Source organism: Littorina saxatilis, linkage group LG5, assembly GCF_037325665.1.
Source record: "Littorina saxatilis isolate snail1 linkage group LG5, US_GU_Lsax_2.0, whole genome shotgun sequence".
NCBI lineage: Eukaryota > Metazoa > Mollusca > Gastropoda > Littorinimorpha > Littorinidae > Littorina > Littorina saxatilis.
Window position 1 is genome coordinate 18,184,983 of NC_090249.1, and position 10,595 is coordinate 18,195,577.

Here is a 10,595-nt window from a genome sequence, read left to right on the forward strand (position 1 = left end):
CTCTGACCTCTCTCTCTCTGACCTCTCTCTCTCTCTCTCTCTCTCTCTCTCTCTCTCTCTCTCTCTCTCTCTCTCTCTCTCTCTCTCTCTCTCTCTCTCTATCTATCTCTCTCTTCACTACCTCCCTGTCTCCATCGCTCTCTCCCTCTCTCTCGTTCTCTCCCCCCCCCCCCCCTCTCTCTCGTTCTCTCCCCCCTCTCTCTCTCTCGTTCTCTCTCCCCCCTCTCTCTCTCCCGGCCTCTAACTCTCTCTTTCTCGCCTATTTCAGACCTTGTTTAACAACGTTTTGTATTCAAATGATGAGTAGGAGCGCACAATGGCTCATTTGAATTGTGGCAATAACTTGGCAGGACAATGACTGGTGCAGGTCGTGGCGTGACTCGATCTTTTTTTCTTTTTTTTTTAAAGTCGAACTCCAGTTTTTCAACATCGACAAGCTTAGCAGTGTGTAAGACTGCCATTATATAAGTATGCAAATCGACCAGCATCATGTTTATATTTTTACTTATGCTCGAAAATTGCTTCAGGGACATGCAAGTATTTAAAACATGCTCATCAATTTGCATGCTTAAAGAATTTTTCATCTGAAATTGGTAAACCTGAAGTGAATATACCTGGGGGTAAACCGATAATAAACGATGTGTTCAACGCCTTTTAAACTGACGAGCGCATGTCTCAGATAACTCAAACTCTATTCGAACAATCCCCCCCCCCCCCCCCCACTTCCATAATCCCCTCGTCACCCCTCTATGCTCCAATTCCGCCCCCCCCCCCCCTCTCCCCGTTTTATGGTGGTATAGTATCGACAGTGTTTTGAAACTTCAGATTAATTATAATAATCATGTACAGGCTAGGAGGTGACGTCCCCATTCGCCGCGGCCTAACTCGCCGCTTCCCATCTCGCCGCTTCCCATCTCGCCGCTTCCGATCTCGCCGCTTCCGAACTCGCCGCTTCCAATCTCGCCGCCAATTATCTTGAAATTTGCAAGAGAGGCGATTCGCCCCCTCCCATCTCGCCGCCAACACACACACACACACACACACACACACACACACACACACACATACACAAACACAAACACACACAAGCACACACATACACACACATACACACACACACACACACACACACACACACACACACACACACACACATACACACACACACATAAACACAAAAATGCGTTGTAGTTGGTGACGCAAGGAAAAATTAAAAATGCGAATGTGCAAGTCGGTACCTCGCCGGCGAGGACGGCGTAGCAGGGCACATTAAAGATTATGCATTGTTTGAGGCCTTAGCATTGTGCAAACTCTAACAGCAAACTTCAACAGGAGGGAGAGGTCATCAAGACGAAGTGGGGGAGTGGGAGTGGAGCGGGGGTAAGGTTGGGGGGGGGGGGGGGGGGGGGGGCAAGCACGGAATGGGAATTGGGAGTGGGATGGTATGAAGGAGGTCAGAGTTTAAAGGGAGTGTATGTCGGGGAGGAGTAGGAAGGCTGGGGGGGGGGGGGGGGTGAAGAGGGAGGGTTTGGTTCATACTTCATGGGTGGGGGATAAGTACTCGGCTGACTAATTCACCAACAATCGGGTACAAAGCTTAAAGCAGAGTGTTCGTGCCACGCCGAATTTCCCACTCCGTTGCTCATTTCAGTTAAAAAGGTGTGAGGGGACAAAGTTAAAACAATCGTAACAGGTAGATCTGACTGTACTGCGAAGAACATAAAAAGAAAGAAGAAAAGACAAAAAGACATGGTAAAATCTAAGCGGGGCTTACACGGAAAAGCTCAGTTCATCTGATTTCACTGCGGCTTCCGCCCCCATGGATGTGTGTGTCTGGGTCCTTAGAGTCTGGGAATTCGGACAAGTCCTGCCCCACTATCGCAGTGATTGAACCGTCGGAAAATGTAAGTTTTACGCCCTCACGGCAAAGCCATTAGGGGCATGTAACACGGAAAAACCGGGCTTTGTATAAAAATTAAAAATTAAAATGCAGGGGGGGGGGGGGGTGATTGAACCGTTTAATTGCACCCTCAAATAACCAACCGTTCGGTGTAAGGCAAGCTTTGGCTGTTTTAAAACTCAGCGGTTAGGTTGTAACAGAGATTGTAGAGAAGTCTCTTGTCGTAATGTGTGTGTTCAAGTTGTTGAAAAGAGCGAAACATTTATAAAGAAAACGACAGCAGTCGGTTGAATTAGTGGAAAATCTGGCGCCTCGGACTGCATAACAGTTCCGAAAATTGCCAACACTTTTTTTTCATTCTTATTTTGCCGAAGAAAATCAACCCCGGCAACAATCCTCTCAATATATTCATTTTGTATTTGGATTGCTGTTTGTCCTCTTGCATGCTGTTTGCTTTAACCCAAATGTATTCAGCCATATTCAGATTAACAAAAAATTTGACATAAAGGTGAGGACTGCTTTTACGAAAGACGGTCGACACCTGTTCGATTGCATTTGCATGCTGGTATTTGAAACTAACTGCATTAGAGTGCGTTTTGCAACCAGGAAGAATGACATGATTAGACATGACTGTACTCGGTTTGGCGTCGTGTCACCTTTTTATGAACCATACATTCAAACAAGTACCCCACGCGGCCTGCTCGCCTTTCGCGAGAATCAATTTTATGCCTGCATAAATATTTGAAATGCTGTTACGTGTCGGCATGAGGTCTGAAACCCTCTTCATCCCCCTTGCGCATGAGGGATGACTTTGTAAATTGATATTTGTTTTTCAATAGTTATTGCAACAACAACAAAACAGGTCCTTTCTCGTTGTTGATCAGTGGTCTGATTTCTCTCCCTCTCTCACCCTTGTTTCATCTTCCTTCCTTTTTCTGTGTGTGTGTGTGTGTGTGTGTGTGTGTGTGTGTGTGTGTGTGTGTGTGTGTGTGTCTGTGTGTCTGTGTGTCTGTGTGTGTGCGTGCGTATGTGCGTACGTGTGTGCGTGCGTGTGTATGTGTTTCTTTTTGTTGGTTTTGATGGCTATAGTGGCAAACTGACCTTTTCAGTTTCATAAACACACACACACACACACACACACACATCGGTCCACGAATAGCATTAACGGCTGCACTGATGAAGAGACGGTTAACAATAATAGCCAACCGTCTTTCTTTTTGTTTTTGAACAGATTTGAAGCGCGGCCATGGCTGAGGAGATCTGTATCCCAACTGACCGAGTTCCTCCCGAGATCTTGGAGCAGTTGAAAGCAATCGGCCTGCTGCTGCAGTCAGAGACGTTCCCGCCCACATCTTCAGCGTCTGTGTTATCGTCATCGCTGCTGCCGTCGTTAAAGAATGAGTATGCCGACGACACGGATGAAGTTGACGATTATCGACCCCCTTCCAGCCTGGCCTCGGTGGTTTCTGTGCTCCCGTCAGTGGTGACGTCATACGAAAGTGTATCGGCGACGAAAAATGATGACGACATCGTTAATATATTCGCACCCAGACCGTCCACGTTCAAAGACACTCAGACGACTTCGGCGCGGAGCTTGAAACACGTGCAACATCAGAGTGACGTTGTCAGTCTCTTTGCTAAGACCTCATCATCACCCGCAAAACAAGCTCAAGGCAAAAACCCTGGACAAGGACAGCCTTCGTCTCAGCTGCAGCACCAGCAGTCAAGTTTGAGTCCCCAGAAGTTTTCTGCTCCTCAAACCAGCCAGCAGTATTTGACGTCACCCTGCAATGACGTTGGCGCACAACGCAGCACGCCGTCACCTTATCAACCGCAGCATTCGTCCCCCGCGTTTAACTTTCCCCCAAACCATGAAGAACTCCGGCAGCTGCCCAGAACACCCATCAAACGTTCCATGAGTCCGCCCATCTCAGAGTCTTCGTACGATCCAGCCTCCACATTATCAGCATCATCACCACAGTCGTCGCTTCGCTCAAGATCATCTCTGTCCTGCTTCACCGACGACGATGTGGTTCGGGGGAATCCGCCATTCTCCGCCACGCCTTCGGTGGAATCGGGCACCCTAAGTCCCAAGATGCTGACTCCTCCGGAAACTCCCGAGAGCGAGGGCAAACGAGTGGTTCCGGAAATCTTCACATTCGACGACGTCACGTGCGCACGATATCGTCAACTTAACGAGGTATTTTTGTTTTTCTGTCAGAAATCATCAATACATATCGAGGAAGACTTGTGCAAAATATACAAGTCCATTACATTGTTTAACATTTTGCACAAGCTTTTAACATCGAATTCTAGCAGACTCAGCTCAGGAAAGGTAAGAGTAGTGTTCTCATCTCACGAGATTAAAAATCGTACTTTAACTTTCGCTTTTATGTTCACGATCTTTTCAAAATATTTATTTTTGAATACGTTTTACTTCGTTTAGTGTTGGAATTACACGGGCACCGCTGATTTTTTTTTGCTTGTTGTTTCAGAGGTTTCAGCAACAGCTGCAAGAGCAGCAGTTCACCCCTACCAAGCGCGCAGCATCCACCCCACGAAAGCATTCGGCCATCTCCTCCTACCGGCGCACCGAGATCCCTCGTTCCTCCTCCTTCCACTCACCTCCCCGTCGCATCTCCCCCGTGGACCAACGCCTGCGGCAGTGTTTCGAGGCGGCATCATCAGCCCCCTCCCCTCAGCCCAAGAAGAAAGCGCCAGAGATGTCCGACTCCCCCTCGACCCCAATGAAGCGAATGTCCACACAGGAGTACCCCTCTCCCTCTTCTCAACGGCGCGACTCCCTCTCCCCACAGCCCAGGACTAGGCTGGACTTTAAGGAAGAGAGCGTGTCACCTCACGCACCGCAGTCTCAGCTGAGGATGAGTTATGACCCAAGCGGCCAGCCATACGCTCTCCCCAGCCCTCGTGGTATGGCAGGCGGATCGGAGCATCCGTTCACGTTTCCGCCTTATTCCATAGATGGTTTTCAGTATGGCCCAAGAGCAGGACCGGGAGGTCCAAGCAAAGCTGCCTTGGTTCGGGAGTTGCGGGAGAGGATGGATTTCTTGGCGGCGTACCAAGAAGGAGGAGGAGACGAAGACGATGGCAACGGAAGACCGCTTCAGTACGCCCCTGCTGCGTACGCGGAGAGTTCGTACGAAACCTTGGAGTTCCATGGCCGCATGTCCCAGCAGAGCAAATCTTACAGCACCAAGCGAAGGCGACAAGGTATGAATTCGTGGTTTTTTTCCCCGGACAGTAGTTCTTCCTGTTTGGTAAAACAAAGACTGGCATCGCTGACTATTTGATGTATACTTGATATATTACCGGTATTCTTGGTATTAGCTACCCGTTGCACTTGAAATTTCACCTGTGAAATTAACAGCAAGGTCGTTGTCGCGTTAACAAAGAGAGAGACATAGAAAAAAAAAACAAGGAGGGGGGGGGAGGGGGGGAAAGTACATCGCTACCAATAAAAAAAGTTCTGCATAATTATACTGATTGAATCGTATTTCTTTTTTGCAGACCACAAAACTGACGGAAATGACGACATGCCGATGTGCACATGCGCAGTGATGGAACGAAACTTCCTGCAGATGGCAGAAGGTGCGTACACACGCGTCCGGCGTATGGACAACTCGCCCGAAGACTTCGAGAGATTCCGCACAGAACTAGCGCAGACCAACGACATTCTGCGACAGTCTATGGGACTTATGAAACACATCCGGGACATCTGTGATCACCGGAAGCGACCAAGATGGTGAAAAACTGACGAATGTCGGCACAGTTGTGATCACAGATAGTACAGTTTGTGTTATTTTTTTTACATGATGCCACATTATTGTTGTAATTATTTGCAACAAGATCGAGAGATCAGTCGCTGACTTATTTATTTTAAATCGCCTGAGTGCGCACGGTCAATATTTATTCGAAGAAAGTTCTTTAGTTAATGAAGGATTGAACAACACCAGCAAAGTATATGTATAAAATGTACGAGCCAAGCCAGTTTTAAAATGGCCAAAATAATATATTTAACTAAATTTTTAGTGCATTCTTGTGGTTCAGAAGAATATTCGAATCCACAACATGTACACTAATGCCCTTACATTGTCAAAACAAGCCGTCCTCTTGTAATAATAATCATATCAGTGTACTAATAATGTATACACTTGATGTTGTCTGATTACTGTTGTCTGTGACTTTTTGATCGAAAAGGCCTTTAAACTTCGTTTTTGTCGATGTGTGCAGCAACAGATCCTTTTCTCAAGTTTTGAGATCGAACTTGCCCATAGCTAGAGAATTTGTGATGTCCTCTGCACATAATACTGTTGTCGTTATATATCGTTATATATCCAACTGCTGCTAAATTGTTTTTACATTGTAAAGCACAGTCTCGTTGATTGTTAAATGTTGTCGTGATTCTTGTTCTGTTCAACACACTCTATTGCCCACCCTTCATCGTTGCATACTGGTGTAAGATACACGGACAAGTTTTTGTTTTATCTTGATATTACTTTTGTGATGAATTTTATGGCCAGCTCGTTCAAGGAGTTTGTTGTCGCGATAATGTTTCAACTCGTCACGCTTCAAGCTAAAATGAATGTTTACATTGGACCTGTTGTTGTCAAGGTGATAAGATAATATCATTGTTCCTGTTGTATTGAATGATTTACGGTCAGAATTTGTCAGGCCGGTTGAAATCAATAATATGCTTACTATGAAAACTATTCGGCAAAAAAGCACACCCACAAAGCACCCTGTTTCATCTAGAATGCGAATGATTATGACTTTATCGCACACAGATATGATGCACTCCTTTTTCGTTGAATAGTGTGTACAAATCCTACGAAAGGTATTTAATGTCCAGCGTTAAAAAAAAATAAAAAAAAACAAAAAACAAGCAACGACAACAAAAGGATAGTAGAGTGAAACCCCAACAAAACCTCTCTAATGTCTAGCGTTTAAAAAAATAGATAGTACGATGGCAACTCCAAAAAAACTCTCTAAGGTCTAACGTTTAAAAACAAAAGTACGATGTAAACTTAACAAAAACTCTCTTATGTCTAGCGTTTAATTAAACAGAATGATAGTGAAAACCCGTTTCCTTGGCCCTAGGTGCAGCGTGCTCGTGGCGGGTCAAGTGCGTTGACATATCGTAATAGCGGTCCCCCTTCAAGCATCGATTAAGTGCAGGGCTTGTTTTCAGGTGAAAGCCCGAGGTCTAGGCCTGGCGTTTTGTAGGCCTAGTACGTGGCGTTGTTTGTTTGCATACAATAGGCACGGCGCGGCGGGGACACCTTGGTACATGCCCTTCTTATGTCAACCTTCAAGTCCTTCGTCTGGATGTTATGATCTCTTAGAGTATTTCTTGAAATCTCTCGATCCGTCTGTCTGTCTGTCTGTCTGTCTGTCTGTCTGTCTCTCTGTCTCTGTCTCTGTCTCTCTCTCTCTCTCTCTCTCTCTCTCTCTCTCTCTGTCGCTCTCTCTCTGTCGCTTTCTGTTTGTCTGTCTGTCTGTCTGACTGACTGTCTGTCTGCCTGTCTGTCTGTCTCTCTCTCTCTCTCTCTCTCTCTCTCTCTCTCTCTCTCTCTCTCTCTCTCTCTCTCTCTCTCTCTCTCTCTCTCTCTCTCTCTCTCTCCGTCGTTTTAGCCTTCCACACCGCTATTGCAACCGAATGCAAACGAGGAACCAAAGTTAACAAACAAATGCTGGCTAGGCAAGTCATCATGTATATACTTTCTAAACTATTAGAAAACGTTTACAAGTGAAAGGGTATTGCGTAAGCTCACGCAGTATCTTATACTTTTATACCCTTCTTATAACTTCGAGCCTGTTGTTTTTAGTATTACCCTTCTCGGCGGCGACCCTCTCGACTTAGAGTTTTATCTAGAAAGATAGGTCAGTCACACAAAGTAGCGAGTGATTAAAAAGTAATTATGCTCTAGTTTGAAGCGTCCAAACGAAAGGCGCACAGCATTAAAAGTTAAATTTTAGGGTTACATTTTCATTCATTCATTCATTTCTATTTTGTATTATGTCCAGTGGCTTATAGTATTTGCTTAAATTAAGGGCATAAGGTTGTAGCTCTATGCGTATTTTTACTCGCCCGTCTTCTAATGGACGAAGAAGAGTCTCATCCTTGTTTCCCTGTTAGTCTTTGTCCCTCCCCCCCAAACCCACACACCACAATTCTTCTACTTCGTTCACTCAATCACGTTTGTGCAGTAAGAGTTAGATAGGAGTCCCCTCACCGTAGGGTATTGTGATTTTGATCTGAAGGACCCCCCTCTTCAGTTTAAACGCGGATTTCTCCCGATGTTTTGAGTGCTTGCGACTGGTGATATTGCCATCTCTCGTTATCTTTCAACGGATTTGTACTGATTTGCAGGCTTGACTATTGTAAACACCTACCCTCGGCGACAAGAGAGGAGAAGAGAATTTCGTTGATTCTTACATAATTTGTATCTTGCAATGATTATGGGGTGTTAAGTGTTTATGTCATGCTGGATGAAATCTGATGGGTTGTGCTTACCCCTGCTTAATTTGTTATTCGATGTTATTCTTTAAAGGCACAGTAAGTCTCCCGTAAACCATCAGAGATACTGTCAGGCTTTTACTCACAGTACAAACACCCTTTCTCACCGCTTGAGAACATCCTAGGTGCCCTCTTTGAAAATTGCTCGCTCTTTACGTAGGGCACCTAGGATGTTCTCAAGCGGTGAGTGTTTAAACGAAAAAGTGTTTGTACTGTGTGTAAAAGCCTGACGCTATCTGTGATGGTTTACGGGAGGCGTACTGTGCCTTTAATAAAAGCATTGTTGATTCCGATTTGATTAATTTGTTTGTTCTTTTATTTCTTTATGTTACTTGAACTATTGTTGATTCCGCTTTAATTTAATGTGAATTAACTTGTCTTTCTTTTGTGTGTTTGTTTTTAAATTAAATTGAAATACTTCCGTTACTTGTATTATTTGAGTTTTAGAAGAGATGTGTGAGAAACAGTACGTTACGTCACTTTGATATTCTTTATGTTGGCAGTTAGTTTTAGGACTTGTAAAGTATAACTAGTTCTTATTTAATAAATACATAGTTTCAGTGTTCTTCGTTTTTCGTTTTTTTTTTTAATAATTTGAAAGTGCATAGCTAAAACGTTAGAAGTTTTGCTTTTACACCGTTACCTGTGTACATTTCATTTGACAATTTTGAACATATATGCGTCCCTTTTACATATCATTATATATGCACACATATCAATTTGTCATTTTCTAAGACTGCTGATATTCTGAGTGGGTGTCTTGGTGTTTCCTGTGAAGTGAAATATTTATTGAAGTGACTTTTCTTGCAAAGAAAAGTTCTCGTTGTTCAATATGGTGTGCTGTGATTCAGAGGGAAGATGTGTTAGAAAAACCATTGTGATGTTGTACTCCATTGAATTATATCATTCCGAACCTCATCGATATCGTTGTTCTCGTAGTTTTTATTGATTGAAAACACTCCTTTCCATTCCATCTACCCTCCTATCCCCACTCCAACCCCACCCCCACCTAACGTCATGCTCTCACGGTCTTTGTTCCCCCCCCCCCCCCCCACATCACTTTTACTAAAGCCCGTTGGTCCCAGTTATTTTCCTTTTCATTAGAGATTCGTACCATCTTTTTCTTTTTAGATCAGTGTTGTAATAATTTTACGTAACTATGGAATGCACATATCAGTGTTTTGGGGGAATAATATTTCACAAATCGTATTTATTGTGTAAGTTCTTATGCACTACTTTTTTTTAGAAATAGATACTATTGCTGGTTCCGTCCCAAATTTCCGGAAAACATTTCCGAAGAACTACACGTATTCAGAAAACTCTTAATACGAATGAGTCTTATTAGATATAATTAAAACAAAGAAATTTTCTTTGGTGAAAAAAATGCGTGCTCAAAGGTATTCAGTATATTTCGACGAATTCAAAATATTAGTTTTAGTAGATCGTCATGGCTTTAGAAGCCTGAACAAATACAGATTATATTTAAGGGTGCGTCAAATATGTCGTTATGTTTATTTTCATTAACGAACATTTATTGTAAGATGGTATTATAGTTGATCTTTCATTTTTCTAAAAGAAATAATTATAAAGCCATAAAATCACACTATCACTTGAAAAAAGGTTGTATTCCATTGAAGAAAGTTGTCTTTGATAAGGATACAACTGTGTTCCAAATCATGTGTTCAAATGTTTTAATATATTGATTTCAAGATGGGTTTTTTCTCAGAAATCCAACATTTTTTGTGCGTGGAAGAGAATTATGTGTTCAACTGATATATAACTCCCCATGATTTACAGAGTGTGTTCAATGACGTGTGTATATATACATGTCCACAGTTTGTGTACTATTTATTAGAATTTAAGTGATTAAAGATGTGAGTTTTGAGCATATCTGTGTTGCTTATTTGACAAGTAAATTATGTGGCACGTGTGATGCCATTAATGTGTGTGTGTGTGTGTGTGTGTGTGTGTGTGTGTGTGTGTGTGTGTGTGTGTGTGTGTGTGTGTGTGAATCTATGAAAGAGTTACTAAACATGTACTCATGCACGAACACACACTCTCTCTCTCACACACACACACACACACACACACACACACACACACACCATGTCTCTGTCTGCCTGTCTGTGAGTCTCTGTCTCTCTTTGTCTCTGTCTC

The 10,595-nt window shown here is 43.5% G+C and overlaps 1 protein-coding gene across 1 annotated transcript; it reads left to right on the forward strand.

Annotated features, from left to right (window-relative positions):
• Positions 1–3,130: 3,130 nt before the first annotated feature.
• LOC138966461 (nascent polypeptide-associated complex subunit alpha, muscle-specific form-like) lies at positions 3,131–10,324 on the forward strand (the record flags this gene model as incomplete). Its single annotated transcript, XM_070338715.1, is given in 3 exon segments — positions 3,131–4,100; positions 4,396–5,131; positions 5,429–10,324. Coding segments are annotated over 3 exon segments (1,929 nt in total). The 3' UTR covers positions 5,668–10,324.
• Between the last annotated feature and the right edge of the window lie 271 nt (positions 10,325–10,595).